Source organism: Apus apus, chromosome 8 (genome assembly GCF_020740795.1).
Source record: "Apus apus isolate bApuApu2 chromosome 8, bApuApu2.pri.cur, whole genome shotgun sequence".
NCBI lineage: Eukaryota > Metazoa > Chordata > Aves > Apodiformes > Apodidae > Apus > Apus apus.
The window spans coordinates 25327626-25344610 of record NC_067289.1 but is presented as its reverse complement, the minus strand read 5'-3'; the positions used below and the strand labels follow the sequence as shown (position 1 = coordinate 25344610).

At 47.0% G+C, this 16985-nt stretch overlaps 1 protein-coding gene across 2 annotated transcripts in view; it reads right to left on the bottom strand.

Moving 5' to 3' along the window:
• The window catches only part of VEPH1 (ventricular zone expressed PH domain containing 1), a 61598-nt gene that overhangs the window by 12878 nt on the left and 31735 nt on the right, over window positions 1-16985 (bottom strand). Inside the window, exons 7-10 of one of the 2 annotated variants that reach the window (XM_051626759.1) lie at window positions 15173-15382; window positions 14355-14749; window positions 5393-5532; window positions 1826-1960 (exon numbers count right to left, since the gene is read on the bottom strand). In XM_051626759.1, coding sequence (XP_051482719.1) covers window positions 1826-1960; window positions 5393-5532; window positions 14355-14749; window positions 15173-15382 — 880 coding nt within the window. The remainder of the gene's footprint in view (window positions 1-1825; window positions 1961-5392; window positions 5533-14354; window positions 14750-15172; window positions 15383-16985) is intronic. The other variant, XM_051626760.1, reaches the window with a different exon arrangement.

Here is a 16985-nt window from a genome sequence, read left to right as displayed (position 1 = left end):
GAAAGAACTTCTGAAACAAACAATTCAGATTACAGTGGAAGCTCAGTCTGTCAAGCAGAGTAAGGACTAGGCCATGCCAGGAAAGCTCTGGCTAGATTTTTTGGGAGAGCTAAAGGAAACCTTCCTTACAGCAGGCCCAGGTCTTGCTCCCAGAAAACTCACTGGGATTTTTTTCTCAGCAAACTGGATGGAATTGGCACTAGAAACAAACTCAGGTTATATATTAATAAGCAAAACCAAAACTGAGCAAGTAAGTCCAGCAGCACATCATGGAGACCAGGGCTGAACATTAAAGCTTTTTGCCATTTCAGACATGTTACATCTGCCTGACTGCCTGCAGCCTCCAAAGGCTGTTGGGCAATCCACAGCTCCTAGAGTTTCCAAACCTCAACCCACTGCTTAATTCACTAAATCAGTGAAGATGAGTGTCTCATTTCCCAGCTCCGCTATTTTGGGAACTCAGAGATTGTTACTGTCAGGGAGAGAAAAGAGTTCCCAAAATAGGCCAAACCCAAGGACCTGAGCTGTAGTAGGATTATGCAACCCATGTGCTGGAGACTAATCCTGTGTCTAGGGTGTTGGACACGTTTTACAGACTTTGTGTGCACGATGCCCTACATCTGATCTTACCCACCAAGGCACACTCTTCTCTAAGCTCTTTCCTCACCCCAAAGTCCTTTAGACTCTACCAGCTCCAACTTTCCACTAGTAGATCTTGGCATAGACTCAAGTTAAGCCAGTACTGAACAGAGGAGCAGTTCTAATGCCTTCAGATGAGTCAGGCCAGGACCTCAACAGCAGCTAAAATATTCCATGTAGGCTCCACTGGGTCTAAGTAAAATTAGCCTGTAAGCTGGGTCTCTGATAGGGGATCCCCCACTCCTCCAGGAGTTCCCACTTCAATGCAACATTATCTTGGGGGCTCAGAAGGTGTTTCTAACAAAACTCCTGGTTTTAAGTCAGCTGTGACCTTAGTAACTTAGTCTCATTCAGTCAGACGTCTCCCTGCACAAAAAATTCTGAGAGTTTGTTAAACTCATGTTTGACAACTCATTCCATCCAATTGTGCTGGATGGAGATGTTCAGGAATGAAGAGGTATTTGCTTTACAATCCTGCAGTGTCCCTTTCCAAGGAGCCTGATTAACAGCTTTGAAACAGCATTCGCTGAAATCCTGGGGACACTAAACAGCTTTGAAAGAGTAATCTTTTAAACTGATGGGGGTAACTAGTGGTGCACATGCAAACGGTCATTTCCATAAAATCCCAGTCTGTGTTGAACTGGGTGACTGGCCAAGTGGCTGCCAAGCAGCCCACAGTGGCAGCTCAGCTGAATCTAGAGTTTGAAACTGTGAGCAGGGAAAAAAAGATCTATCTGTAGCATCACTAGTTTTCCCCAGGTCAGAAAAAAAATCCCCATAAAGCACATAGGAGGGGGTGGAGAACAAGCCTGGAGACCTTTCAAAGCACAGTATGAACCAACAACCAGACCCTGGGTGGAGGTTGAAAACATAAGGGCTGGTGAAGGTGTTTCAGCTTCCCCACAGCCAAATGCTTCTAACCAAAGGAAGGTGAGAGCCACGCTCCATGGGTGACCCTGTGGCCATCCAGGAGAAGAAGACTTGGCACAGCAGCAAGTGCAAATGCTGGGAAGCTGCTGGAGCTAAAGGGAAGAAGGGGAAGGGGCAGGGAAAGGGGCTTTGTTTTTTCATCATTTGAGCACGGTGAAGACTTGCTGTACCAATTGTAAAGTTCTTTGTGCAGTTGCCCTGAAAGTCAGGGCAAAGGTCTATTTTAATTTTTTTTCCTGAGCAGAAAGCAGCTTACCTTTTGGTGGGGAAATGTAGACTGGATCATGGCAGTTTCAAAACTGTGTGTCCCCTTGAGCTGTGTCTTCTCCCACAGGGCCTTAAGGACTTGCACAGAGCTACTCTCTATGGACAAAGGTTCTGCAAACAAGCTCTGAAAAAAATGTTGAGAAAACAGGATTTCAAGCTTTTCTTACTTGTCCATTAACAAAGGGCATCTTGTTCTTACAGCATCTTGTTACTTGCAGCCATGCAAGCAACCAGGGATTAGTTAATTTCTGTAAGGAGTTAGGATGGATCAATACACGCACAAGTAGAGAAATCCTCCAATATTTCACTTCCTTTGGGGCTTTTTTGTGTTGCACATGATGTGTCTTCAGGGCCTGTGGCTCACCAAGGCTTATCTCTCAGCTGCCACCATGCACAGCCTGCATGTCATGTTTATATGGACACACTACATGTATCAAAACAGGAGCAGCTTCTGTGCACCAGGTGGAGATCTCCCTGACATCCATCTCTTTGGAAAAGACAGATCATTTACCAGTTAATGCCAGGAGATGCTTAGCACTGCTGCAGGTTGGCACACGTTTCTTTCCATGTTCAGGGAAAGTCACAGCACAATGTTTTCCAGGGGGATGAAATGCAAGAGAAGAAACCCACAGAACACGCTCAGCACAGGTTTTGCTGGCAGATTACAGGGATTTTCAGGCCCTGAACTTTCACAAAACAAGATGAAACCTGGGCTGGGTTGGGTGCTTTCACCTCCAAAGCCCCCGTTTCCAAGGACAGCAAGGAGGGCTGGAGCAGCTCTGCTCTGGAGACAGGCGGGAGAGTTGGGGTGTTCAGCCTGGAGAAGAGAAGGCTCCAGGGAGACCTGAGAGCACCTTCCAGTGCCTGAAGGGGCTCCAGGAAAGCTGGGGACTTTTGACAAGGGCAGGGAGGGATGGGATGAGGGGGAATATTTTTGAACTGGAAGAGCACAGATTTAGGTGAGACATAAGGAAGAAATTCTTTGCTGTGAGGGTGGAGAGACACTGGCCCAGGTTGCCCAGGGAAGCTGTGGCTGCCCCATCCCTGGCAGTGTTGAAGGGCAGGTTGGATGGGGCTTGGAGCAACCTGGTCTGGTGGGAGGTGTCCCTGCCCATGCAGGGGGTTGGGACTAGGTGGTTTTTAAGGTCCTTTTCAATCCAAACCAGTCTGGGATTCCATTATTCTGTGATTTTGCTGCCTTGAACTATTCTGGTATTTCAACAGCATGAAATTCGTCCTTGTACAAGCTGGACACAAAGTCCCTGTTGCAAGAATCCTGCTGTGGCTGGCAAGGCTCAGCACTGCTGCCTCTTCTGGAGCTGCTGCGTGATCCTGTAATGAACGAATGCATCTGCACACAGGAGCTGAGCTAGGAGTGCCCCATGAATCCCATTTTCTGTATTCCAGGGATATGATTTCACAATACCAACAATGTCCTTTTGACAGAGGTTTCCAGGAATGATGTCCCTGCTTCTCTTTCTCCAACAATCCTAATCCCACTGTCTGGCATCCAGCTGACACAGACACACTTCAGCTGGACTCCAACCAGGAGCTCTCAGGCAAGGCATTTTTTCCAGCTAAGCTGTCAGGAACAGCAGCTGGGTCTGTCCGAATTGGAGGGAGGAGCAGGCAGCTCCAGGCAGCCCCCTGGCACCAGGAGAGGGGCTGCCCACTGAGCTCCTGGTTGCCAAATGGATGAGGGAGCCCAGGGAAGGTGTTGGGAAGGGACAGGCTGGGGGGCAGCCCCTGTCTCACTGGTGCCACCGCAGGCTGTGACACTCTCCTGCCTGGTGAGGGAAGTCACACAGGAATCACAGAGCACCAGAGGATGATTTCAAGGAATGAAGCTGTGAAAAGAAACATCCTGTCTCTCCAATAACCCCTCTAATGTCACCCCTTATTCTAATTCTATTCCTTTCGTTCATCATCACTTACACTGTAAGACAGTTTCTCAGATCTCCACCAACATCTGCTCCTCTTCCCACTGCTCTGGACCAATAATGTGCCTTTCCACAATTTCCATCTGAGGGTTTTCAAAACTATTCACTAATATTTTTAAATTACACAAAAAGCAGCCTCATGAAGTTAAGGATCTGAGAGAAAATGTTTCCTAGCTTTTGCTTTTGCAGAATTCCATAGCACACAGAATGTGGAGCAACTGGCAAAAAAGGCAGAACAACATTCTACCTGGTATTGAGACCTTCAGAAACCATGTATTTATTAGTCACCTGTCTGGGAAGCTCTGATGGATTTGCTGGAAATTACATTTTTATCACCAGCCTTTCATTTAAGTTATTATTGACACACGATAAGTACAATTCATGTCAGATTTATCTCTTGTACAATTTCACAGGTTCAAATAACATTATCCCAGGGCTGAATTCAGTGCTCTGTGTTTCATTTAATAACAGTTATAGATCCAGTACTTCAAAGCTTTAGGATTTTGAACAAAAGAAACCCATAAATTATCTGACATTAAACACCATCCTGATGCACAGCAGGCTCCAACACTCACTGCAGCCCAAGAGGAACCTTCCCCCCTCCCCCCTCCCATAAAAAAGCACATTAAATACTGTGTTTACAGAAGGTTTGCAAAGACACAAACTGAACTTCTTTGCTTCCTTTGCTCTGCTCTGTCACTGTCCTCTCCTTCCCTGACCTCACCTCAGCTTCTGACCAGCCTTGCTCCTCACCTGCAGCAAAGCCCACAAACAGCTCCCTCAGGCACCTCTGGGTCCAGAGGAACCACTTCTTGTCCTGAAGCACCCAAACACTCCCACTGACCTGCATTGGTTTTTTTTGTATTTGGATCTGGGAACAAACACAGGGAAGAGCAATTTGAGCTGTTAAATTCACAGCATCACTCTCTGTGCATGTTTTAAATTTCAGAGAAATCCTTTGTATTTCCCAGGCTGGATTAGGGTGGGATGAACTGCAGGAACAGCTCTACAGAGGTGAAGAAACTGAACCTAACTATTTTAACACAAAACCATCTGTTTCATCTTGCAGTGTGAATGCAGGGTTTTCTCTTACCATTTCATACTATTTGTAACCTGTTAGGAAATTCCACATATGTCCAAACACTGGGTGGGATTTGGAAAGGGCATTAAATAGGAGAAAATAGCTTTAGGGTTGGTAGGAGAGCAGCACTGATCCGATTTCCAAGTCCAAAACTTGTGCAGTAAAAAATCCCTGTGGGTGCTGGACCTCTGACCTCCACCTGCAGCCCTGGGGCCAATCCTGCTCTCCTGGAATCCCACCACAATGCTCTGGCTGGTTTGCAGGGCACCTGGGACTCACTGCAAGTTTTGCCTAAATGAGAACAATAAGATTTGGTCCCACTTTTTTATCCCCAGATGTTGTAACCTCTCCAGACAGTTTGAAATAGGTTGTATTTCATAGAAATAGAGAAGCTTATAAACTGCTGAATCACTTCAACCTACCCTAATGACTTTCTGAGAAATCACAAGGGTCACAAAGTGCTGTGGACTAGAAGTGTATTTCAAGAGACGAATCATGAAAACATTTTTCCCAAGTACAAGGTTATGGCACGTACCTGCTGGAAGAGGAACATGATGTGGATCCAGAGTGGAGGCTGCTGGCTGACCAGGGTAAAACTGGATTTGCTGTAGAGGCAGTAATGGCCCTTCAGGGGACAGCTGAAGAACAGCTTTGCTACGCAGCTTCTAACGCTGTCTAGAGAGAGATGGACAGAGTATTAAAATCAACTAGATAAAAGACAAAGAGGGTGAGCCAGGCAGTGCCTGGGCACACACTTCCACTCTGGAGGCAGCTCAGTCTGGGTCAGCTCCTGCAGCCTTCAGAAGGACACGGCTGTGGCTGTGCCCTTAAGTTCAACACACGCCAGTTTAGTCTCCCGTGCTTTAAATCTCATGCAGCAAGTCCTGGCTCCCAAGTGGAAAAGCTGCAAGACAGGGCATGGTCAGGCTGTTCAGCATCTTTGTGCTTTCTCACAGGTTCAGCACAGTTGTTCACCCTTATGGAACCAGACAGCTCTGCCAAAGCTGGGCAGCACTTACTGCTGGTTAAAGAGTTTGTTGGGAAGAAACATTCCATATGAGGGAAGAGTCATACAGAGGCCTGACATCTGTGAGACCTTGTGCAGTGAAGTGCTGGTGCCCCCGGGGAGGGAGGAGTGCAGCTGCCAGCCAGGAGCAGGCTCACCCAGCCCTGGTGCTTCCCCTCTGCCACCCACCCTCCAGGAGCCAAAAGATGCACAAACCAATTTACAACACTTGTGTGCACATGGAGTGTTTGCTGTATTGATTCATCACCAGAAGCAACAGGGTTTCAAAGAAGAACCTTGGTGAGCACTGACTGAGCCCTGTGTCACCATGGATGGGCAGCTCCTCTTCCCACCCATCCAGGAGCCCTGGCCAAGCTCATGTCCACCTGAACCTGCCATGCAAGGATGCTCTGGCTCCAGCCTGGCTTCTAGGAGCTCCAGGTCCTACAAACCCCACTTCTTACCAAGTGTATATACAGACAGCCAAGCCACCCTGCAGTGCCTGATGAGCCTGCCAGACTGATCCTGAAAGCCACCAGTGCCCACCTCTCCTGGGGGCCTGTCCTGCCAGCAAGCCAGGGGCAGAGCCAAAGCATTTCCAAAGAAGAACAGGAGCAGGGTGGGCTCCTGTGGAGTTGGCAAGGCAGGTGGGGAGCTGAGGTGGGTCAGCTCTGCTGGGAGCATTACTCAGAATCTCATGCTGTTCTGGTGAGTCACCGTGCAGTGAAGGTGCAGGAATAAAATCCTGGAAGAAAATATTCCAACTGGAAAAAAGGAGTTGTAGCTTTTTAGAAAGTGCAGCTAATGGGAGGCAGTTCAAATAGCACAGCCTTCTGGAGCCACAGACAATGGGCACCAGCAAGGAGGAAGACTGATACCAGAAGGCAGCTTTTCTGTCCAACACCAGACCATCTTGAAGTACTAATTGGCTTTGATGTTTTTCATCTAATCAAGATGTGAGAGCACAGGAGAGAAACATAATAAATTCTGTACTTCACATGAAAACACCGTGTATGAGGAATGAGTTCACCAGAGCTAAGAAGATGAGTCCCTTGAGCAAAAGTATCAGTGGATCAGCTTGTCACGGAAAATGCAGAAAATTCAAAACTGGGATGTTGGAACCTGCTGAAGATGCTACAGAGAGGCCAGCTGGCTGTTAGGCTGGGGGAAAAAACTTCAGAAGCTGGCAAGAGGAAACCACTTTACAATCCTTTGACAAAGCTGTTGGAATTTGCTGAGAAAAGGAAGTCAACAGCATCAAGCAGGGACTGCAGAGCTCAGTGAGACTCCACTGTAGCACAGGAGGGGAGATCTGAGATGTAAAGACACAAAGACTGACGTTAGAGCTCCCAAAACCCAGTGGAGTCACTACACATGCTGTGGGGAAACACACAGGCCAAGACAACACATAATGTCTGGACGTGAGCACAAGAACCCATCCAGACTGTACTGGCTGTAGAGAAACAGGTGATAACAGCAGCTCTCCTTCCTCAGAGGGTCCTTGCATGGTGCCATCAGCAACAGTGCAGCAGACTAAGCTGGGATTATCTGGAAACCAAGGGGGTGGTGGTTCATTCATCTTTCATCACAGGCAGGTGCACAAGCTAATATGGGGCCAGAGGAGCAAAACTGAAAGCAGAAGAAAAGCCAGAGGCAATGGGAGGGCAGAGGGTCAGGCAACAAGAAACCCATCTGTAGTCACCTCCAGAGAGTGCATTGAGCAAAGGACAGCTCTGAAGATGTTTCCTTTGCTCTGAGACAGAGATGGAAAGAGGAGCTGAAGTGGAGCCATTGCTCTTGGCTTCACTGAACATACCAAATAAAGAGGCAACTTGTTGGTGTGAGGAAACAGGGTACTCTGTTCTCTTCTGTAGGCCTGAACAAATGAATATATTACAGGAGATCATTGCCTTGAAGAAGGGGAGAATCTGCATGAAGTGGTAGCTTGGTGCCAAGCACTGGGCATTTGTAGGCTGCTCTTTGAAGAAGACAGTGCCAAGCCCTGTATATTGACTAAATCCTAAACCCTGTGGAATGTGGAAGTGCTGTCTGGGTCGTGTTGATCACCTGAGCCCACAGGAAACACACCTTAGCAGGGAGAAGATGGGGCACAAAATGCACTACTACTGCATTAGTAGCTGTGGGGAAAATTTGAGTTTAATCTAAATTACCCAAGCCAGTGGGTTATCTAAATAACCTGCCAGTGCTCCTGTCCAATAGAGAAAAAGAGTTTGAGAAACTGAAGGGGTTAATTAGAGCGACCCTAAACCCTGGGACACATTAAATGCACAAAAGTCAATGAGGTCTCCAATGAGAGTGTTGACTGAATGTTCTTCCAGCAGCATGGGCCAAAGGAAAGAGCCCTGCTTTATGCATCACAGATGCTAAGAAACCATCTCACCCAGAAGCAGAGGCTTGGCCTTGGTCCATGTGTGCAAAAAGCGTAACTCTTCATTATGGGAAATCACTCGTAGCTGAAAGTGACCATGAACCATGTAGTGCCCGGGTGAAAAGAGGTGGAACAGCTCACCCTGACTTTGCCTGGTGAGGAAAGATGAATTTAGCTCCACAGAAACTCTCTGGAAATCAGTCAGATACAAGAGGCAGGAGACTCCTGTCCACACAAGCTCCTTGCTCTGCAGCAGCTCCCCTAGCACACACGTCTTGGCAAATGCCACTGGTCCAATGTTGACTAAAGGTCCTTTTGATGTGATTTGAAGCCATAAAGTCCAAATCATGGCAAAGATGGATCTGCAGCTCTTTATAGTAGTTGGTCAAAAGTACGTAGGGGATAGAGGAAGGAAAACATAAACTAATTTCCTTGAGGACATGAAGCTTATTAAGTTAGTCATGTTTAAGCCCCACACTTACAGACTCTAGAACCAGTTTTGTGCTTTAAAACCTCCTGTTGCATTTAGAATTGCAAAGCCAATTTGCAGCAGGGTGTTTATGCCAGCTTCCGTATCACAGAGTAACCTGTCCCATCTGAGCTAAATTGGGATCTATGGAAACACCATTTCAGTCACTAGCTCTGTGGCTCTGAGAGCAGCCCTGTGCTGCACAGGCTCACGGGGGCTCTGGTTGTTGACAAAGAAACAGCCAGAGACAGATTTGTCTTGTGTCTATTGGAGAGGGGTAGCTCTTGGAGCTGGATGATGGATTAAACATCTTCTCCATGAAGAAGGAGGAGTTCTCCTCCTTCCTCAGCCCAGCTTTGGCCGGGAGAGTCCAAGCAACACAAGGAAAGGATTTGAAAGCATGAAGAACACACATGAAAGGCAACACAAGGCACAAACCAACCCCCTGCAGTCACCAAATGCCCCCGATGGCAGAGACTGATCAGAATCCTAGGGAAAGGCTCCTCCAGCCCAGGAACATTGCTCACCACATCTGTTGGCAAGACTCAGACTTCAATAAGCAACAACTTGTTTTTCCTACAGGAAACAAGAGAGTATATGTTGCAATTTTAAATTTCACTACTAAATGGGTGTGCCTGGGGAAAATAAAGAAAAAAAACAAACAGAAGAATGCTGGTAGAGTTGTTAATTGTTGTTTATTCCAGCTGAACATGCTGGGCTAAACCAGGAGGGACATGGGCAAGTAGGCAGAGAGTCACTGGTTCTGGGAACAATTAATGTGTTATTTGATTTACATTGGTAATCCTTCACTATTAAATAAAATCTGTTAATGGGAGTAAAAGCATGCTCATAAATTTCCCAAATAGAATCAAACCCACCCATAAAATGAAACCAGGGAATAAGAACTGGATGCAACTTTTTAAATTTCAGTTTTAAACCTTTTTCAGCTCCCTCAGTTTCCTTTGCCCAGTCTCTTCAATTTGGTTTACAAAGAAGTATGCAGACAATAAATATGTTTATAGGAGAAAAGGGTAATTTTTAAAGCACTCAGCTTCAAGAAATGTTGATTTCTTTTTTGGTTGTTTTTTTTACACAACCAGCTTTGCACACATGCCATAACTCAGTCTAACAGATTTTGCCCCCCAGCAATTTACACAAAAATTAATAGAGAAGGGGGGTGTGGCCAGCCCCTACCATGCACTCAATATATAGAGTCCACACCTGAGTGGCAAAAGCCACATTTGAGAACACAGAGATTAGCTGAACGTTATAACCACCCCCATCTTCCTGCCCTTCCCTGTTGGGGCAATGACAAGCCAGTGTCCTTTGGGAAAGTACAACAGGACAGTCTGTGCCACACTGTCCCATCCTCAGCAGCACAAAGCATTTCCCTTTCACTGCCTGTGTCAATACTCAAGTGCAAATTGCAGGAAAGTGGGGGCCTGGGAGGACTCACAGGTCCCTCCTGGTCCAACCCCAAAGCCCAAGTCTTCTGGTTTGGCTTCCCCCAGCAGCCTGGTACCACCACCCACCCAGCTGGAGTCTCCCAGCTAGCAGGTTAGGGCTTGTGGAGAGCAGCCTGTTCAAGGGGATGCTCCCCACCCAGGTGCAAAGCACCTGGGATTTGCTGTGCTCTCCCATGTGAGGGCAGCAAGTCCTGAGCATGGTCCTGCTCCCATCACACTCCCTGTCACGCTGGGAGCTTCTCCCTGGCCTCACGACACGTCACTGTGATGGCCACCCCCTGAGCTAGCAGTTCCCTGCTCACTGCCAGCCCTCACATTTGGGGTGCATTTGAAATGCCAGCCCCACAGAATAAAATGCCAACTGGTGTATTTTTGGCCCAGCAGCAGCAGAGTTCATCTCTGGAAACGCTGGCCCGAGCCTCTGCAACTTTGTGGTCCCACTGAAGGAGCAGAGGTCCATCTGCTCCAAATCAAGGTTTGGCTTATGGAATGCTGGAATTTATCAGCCCAGTGCAGGGGTGAGCACTGCAGGGGAGCAATGAGCTTCTCCATCTCCACCATCATATGGTACCGATTATCTCAGCACAGCATAAAACATAATAACAACCAGACCTGGGGCCATTGCACTGCAACCTGTTTCCCCTGCCACCTCCTCCTCTTTCAGCATTCTCTCATGCATCCCACTAAGTGTTTGTGTTTCCTCCTGTAGGGCACGGAGGAGCCAGGAGTGACTCACCACGACCATGATCAGGGTAGTTTTCATTGGATGGCATCACCTGTGGAACGTGGCTTCCCCAGCAGAGCAAGGGTTGAAGGACGCACCAGAGCTCCCTTGGCTCAGTCCTTTCATAAAGGAGGCTGGGCAGGCAGGAGATGGGCAAGTCCTTCAGTATCCTCTACACAAATACATTATCAGCTGCTTTCTTTCCAGCAGCTCACTTGACACCCACTGCTCTGAGCTGCAGGGGTGAATGATGCCATATTTATCCTAAAGAGCAAGTAAACCTAGGGTGGAAAACAAGGACCTGCCCTCAAGTTATAACCAAATCCAGCAGCCTTACAAGCTTGTGTCTGGGAGCCATCTGAGAGGCAGGATACACATGGCCATGCATTTGAGCCACCATCCCTACACATCTGGGAAACAAGAGAGCAAGTCAAAACTCGTCCAACATGCGTGGTTGAAGGTGAGACCCAGGGAGGTGAGAGCAGGTGGGGCCTGGCAGCTGCTCCAGAGCCCTGTGCTGTGTAATCACAGGGTGATGGGGCCACACCAGGGATGTCATCTGTCACCCATGCTTCCCAGAGCAGCTGGCTCAAACCCCTGACTCCCCAGAGAGGAACATGAGACCTAGGAAAGCAGAAAGATGAAGGGCCTTTGAGTGAGCACCTGCTGCATCCAGGGGAGAAGCTGCAAATGCACCTTGGGGGGCTTGGCCATGGGCTCCTGTTCTGAGCCCCCAGCACAGTGAGGTGAGGCAAGCCCTGCCCACCAGCTGAGCAGCAGCAGCAGAGCTCAGCAGCACTCAGGAAATCACAGATGCATGAGTCTGGGCCAAGGTCATCTGCAAGATCCTGAAGGTACAGATAAGGTAGAAGATCACAAACCATCTGGGAGAAGACAGGCTGCTGAAAATGACTTTGCTTTGTGCCATGAAAACCAAACCGCCTGACAAACAGGGTGGCACTTCGGGCTTTTGTGTTTGAGGAAAAGATCCCCAGGATTAACAGGATTAAAGTGAGGAGCATGACATAAAATAAGGCCTGAAAATGCTTAAGGTATGGCAGACATATGAATCAGGGCAAAGCAGTTCAAACTAAGCAGGAACTGAACCAAACCATTGGCCCCAAACTGAAACAAGGTGAAGTAAATAGGCTTTTTGTGGGTTTGGGTGCCTTCTTTCTGCCCAGTTTAAATCCCCTCTCAAACTGCAATGTGAGTTCCAAAAGATTCACTTCTAAGATGCACACACAGACACAGACCTGGTGAGCTGCTGTACCTGGTCTGTTCTTCAGAACACCCTCAACTTGACCATTTTCTTAGCCCCAGACATTCTGGCCAACAGCCCAGTCTTAACCCTGCTTCTGCTGTAGGATCCTCACCCAGTTCTCAGCTCTTCTCTGCCTGAAGCACACGCAACCAAAAATAACAAATGCTCCATGAGATAACGGAGCTGAGATGTCAGCTTTTCAGTGTGTGTAGAAGGCATCTTCAAACTGTCACAGACAGTCCACGGACCCACCCTTACAATTCTTAACCTGGATCCCTTCACAGCTGTAAAGTCAAACACTTGAGTTAACGTTACAGAAACATTGACATATAGTATAAATAAAATGAGCTTATAAATCAACAAGGAGACTGAAAAAACACACCCTGTAAAGCAAAAATATTTTGTGAAGGGCTAAGACCTGCAGAGCAAATGTCTGAATCAGTAGCAAAAAAGAAAATTTGCAAATCACAGACAGCATTGCAGAGCAGAGACCTGCAGGGGACCTGGGGTGGTCACTGGATCTGCCCCTGTGCCCATACTCTCAGCTGGGAGGGCTGGTGACCTTGGAGTTGTAGAAGCAGTAGAGCTGGCTGACAGTGTAAGACAAAGCTCAGGAGAAACAAAACCTTACGTTAAATCCACCGAGGGATATGGAAAACACAGTAATGTTTCAGGGAGCACCAGCCCTCCTGCAGATGTGTCCCATCTCGTGGCCTTGCCTCACCTAGGCCAACTTTCCAGGCTGCCTAAATGTGCTTTCAACCTCCTCTGCCAGCTCAAGCCAGGCAGCTTTTGCTGCTGCTGGAGCTTGACCCTTTTTTTAGTGGTATTTCAGCTCATCATTTCTTGCCTCATCCAGCACAGGCTGTTCCCTTAACCATCTTGCACATAGCTGAAAATTGTTACCAAGTCCTCCTTCAGTTTTCTCCTGCTTTGGAAAAGAAACCAAGTTCTCTCAACACTAGTCCTTTCAGAGGTGCTGGGATGACAATTCTGATTCCAGTCATAGCCCCACCAGTGCCTTCTCCTGGGACTGCCTCACCAAGGGAGAGTCAAAGCTGTGAGCAAGGACACAACAAGCACACAGCCCTAACCTCCCTCCTGCTAGCTCTGTGTATCACTAATTTTTAACATTTTCTTGCTATTTTCTAACCATCTGATTTGAAAAACAGAACAGATACATTTGAATGGGCCTTTATGGCTTCTGGGAATCGTAGAAGTCCAAAAATGTTTTTCATGGAGTGTTTATTTAATATCTGAACTATTAAGAAAGCTGTCCCCTGCCTCATGAGCTGCATTTCTTCAGCACGTTCAGAATGAGTCACATAAATCTCCTGTTCTGCACATGTCCCTGCTCAGAGAATTTCCCTAAGAATGCTAGTTGAGGATTTTCAGGAAATTACAATAGTTTGAATGCATTTAGAAATAGTCAGATGCTTAGAACATATCAGAATAGGTACTTCAGAAAGGAAACTGAGCAATACATTTTTAAACATTCAGCAGATTGTATTTGATTAGTGCAAGGTCAGAGCATTCAGCACTTCAGCCCCAGATTGTTCCCTCTCATGTTTCCATTCTAATTTAATGAAACAGAAGTTTATCATTAATTCTACCAAATAACTATTTCAAATAGGAAACTTGGAATGTCAGATATTTAGGAAATCCTTCAGAAACGAGATTTTCAAGTATATCTAGTTATATCCCTCTTATGAGTGGAAACTGCTTTTACTGGAAAAGTAAACAAGTATTTTAGCAACAAAAACTGGTATTTGATGGACCTGAAGTGACGTCGTATTAGAGGATGATGTCGTAAGTGACTGAAACTCAATTCAATTTATTGAGTCTCCTACACTTTGGAAACACTATGGCTCACTGAAGGACTGGACTGGCAATAGCTCATGACCAGCAGCAAGTGGTTGAATGCACACAACTCATGTTGAAGGGAGCGACTGTGCTCACAACCCAGCCTGACTTCAAACAGGAGTGTATCAAGGACCCCTCCTGCAGCGTGTCACCCACCTCCCCTGCAGGCCCACAAAACCACCTGGATTGTGCTGGAAAACAAACACCCAGCCTCCATGGAAGCAGAAGGCTCTTTGCTACCCCCTTGCTTGAGCCCCGAGAGGACTTTGAGAGCAGTGTTACACTCCTGGTGGAAGGGGCAGCTCAGGCCTCTTACCTTCAATAACGCACTGGTCAGGGACAGGAATCTTCCTCCCCAGCTCCATGACATACGCTTTCACTTTGCCCAGGTTTTCCTTCAAGTGCAAGTAGAGCTTGTCCTGGTATTCCACGGGGCTGGTCCCTGCCTCTGCGCTTCCTTCCAGGGCCTTTTCTTTTGTAGATTCGAGCAAACCTGCTGATTCTGTGTGGTCAGAACTTTGGTGTGAGCCCGAAGCCTCTCCCAGCTGTGTCCCCTCAGCACCCAGGCTGAGAGGCAGCTGGTCCTGCTGCGGGCTAAGGTAGATCTCGGTGAAGGAGATGCCAGCAGACAGCTCCCCGTTCTCCTCCTCCTGGCCACTCTCTGCGCTTGCCCCCTTCACACGAACTGCATGCAAAGCCAGGCTTTTGGACCTGGGAGGAGAGTAAGGCAGGGGAAAAGTGTTTAGGAATGGAGGGAAGACACAAAACTCACCTGAACACGTGCTCTGCTCTGCATGCTGTGCGGGGAGGTAGTCGACCTATTCACCAGAAACTTCTAAGTCCAGGGCTGGAGAAGGGGCTTTATTGATCACATCACAAAGCTGCCATCCAGAAGCCATCTAACCAGACCAAGGTCCAGCCTCCAGTCCTTCCTTCCCCTTGTCTATGCATTAAATAAAAAATATAGGAAGATTTTATCCAGCCTTTGAATCCACAGACACGAGACGTGGTTAAAATTTTACTTACATCACCCACAGATACCATGCGAGTGGACCAATTTCTCAGTGTTTGGATAAATGTTTATTACCAAACTGATACTTGTGAAAACCTCTCCCACGTTTTACAGAGCCATACCTGTTAAACCTCATGTCCTTCCTTTCTTCTCTAGAAACCTGGCCTAAACTGTATCTGCGCACTGAGCCAGGGGTGCTGTTGTCAACATTTATTTTCTCTTCAAAAGCCTGTATTTTAACTTGAAGCTTTTCATCTTCTTCATTTCCATTCATAACAGATTTTAAATCATCCAGTGGTGCAGGGGATTCTGTTTCCATATCATTTTCCATCCTAAGGAAGTAGAAAGCAGAGATTTACCTCTGGCACAGTGTGTTCATTACGATGCTGACACTGCATTTCTGCCTGTGACCTGTATTATCTAGCTGGTAAAATAATTATGTTTCAGCAGAGATTCCTTAGAGGTTGATTAATCATCTGGAGAAACATCATCTAGAACAATTTCTCTGTCAGACGTATCAGAAACATTGAACATCTCTGACAACACTGGATTAGAAGTCACATGTGCTGTATCTGCATAAGCAAAACCCAACTCCCCGGCAGCCCCAGAGCAAAAGTTTTTCAACTAAGCTTAAACAGTTCTCTCAAGCTTGCTCAACACTGACTTCTTACATTATTTTCATAAGCCAAAATTCAAGCTAAATTGCAGAGTTTATAGAAGTCTGCGGTTTTCAAGGTCTGACCAAAGTACATTCAGTTCCTACTGAATTTTTGCACTTTCTGAGTGAGAAAAGTATCTTTTAAAACTTGGAACATGGGGAGAAACAGGCTCAGAAAAAGTTCTAAGCAGTGAGACTGAAGTCAAAAGGGAAAGAGCAAATAAAGAGTTAGAATGACCTTACAGGACAAGCTGTTCTATTTTAAATTTGAGTGCAAATATTCAGCTCAGTGCTAGATTCCCCAAAAACAGGCTCAGGAAAATGGAGTTTTCTGGGCGCTTCCGCAGCTCCCAGCAAACCTCAGCTCCTCCAAATATTGGCCCATTGGCTCCCCAGACACCTGCACCTGAGCAGTGGGTATCCACACTCTCCCTTGGAGATGCTGCAGCGGGACCAGATCCCCCAGGGACCCACACTGGGGTAAAAACACCGCTGCTCCTTCCCCTCTTCCTCAGGGGCATCTGTGTGTTCCCATCTTACTTCTGCAGCCACTGAGCCAAAAACTCCCCACAGCAGCACACACAGACGGTCAGAAATCCCTTGGAGAGCGAGGGGCTATTTGACAGTCTTTCCTTTTTCAACTCTACCCAAGCTCGTTTTGCTTCTGAGCGTTTCTTTGTTGTTTCTTTCCCCTGATGAACAAACATCCGAGGAGCTAAATCTGTAAGTATGGAGATGGAAAGCCACAAGCAAGGGCTTGAACATGGCCCTTCAAAGCAGCAGAGGCTCAGCAAGCCCTGCTCGCAGTGGGGGAGCCTATTAAAACCTCCCAAATACTGCAAATAACCAATTGTGGAAACAAAGCATGTTAAAAAAAACCCCACAAATGCTGCATCACAAAATGCACTTTTTCATTTGTTTTGATAAAGGCAGTTCAGGATATTTCTCAGGGGAGCTGGCAAGTTTTGTCTTGTTTTGTTTTTAATTCAGGCAAGATCTCATAATATATTAACACTGGAGAACACTCTGAAAAAAATATTCTTCTTTAATAAAGAACCTCAGTGTGACCTTTAATAACAAATCTTTCTGGAGATGTGGGACAAGATTTAATTTATTAGAAAGCTGTCACTCCAGCAGAGCTCTCAACACTGCTCCCATTGTGGGAACAAAGCACCAGGAACAAGGTCTGGTACATACATATATAGATATAAAGCCCTCGGGCTACAGAGGGGGGCTGATGGACTGGTGGGGTTTCTGAATGACAGACCTAGGCCAGC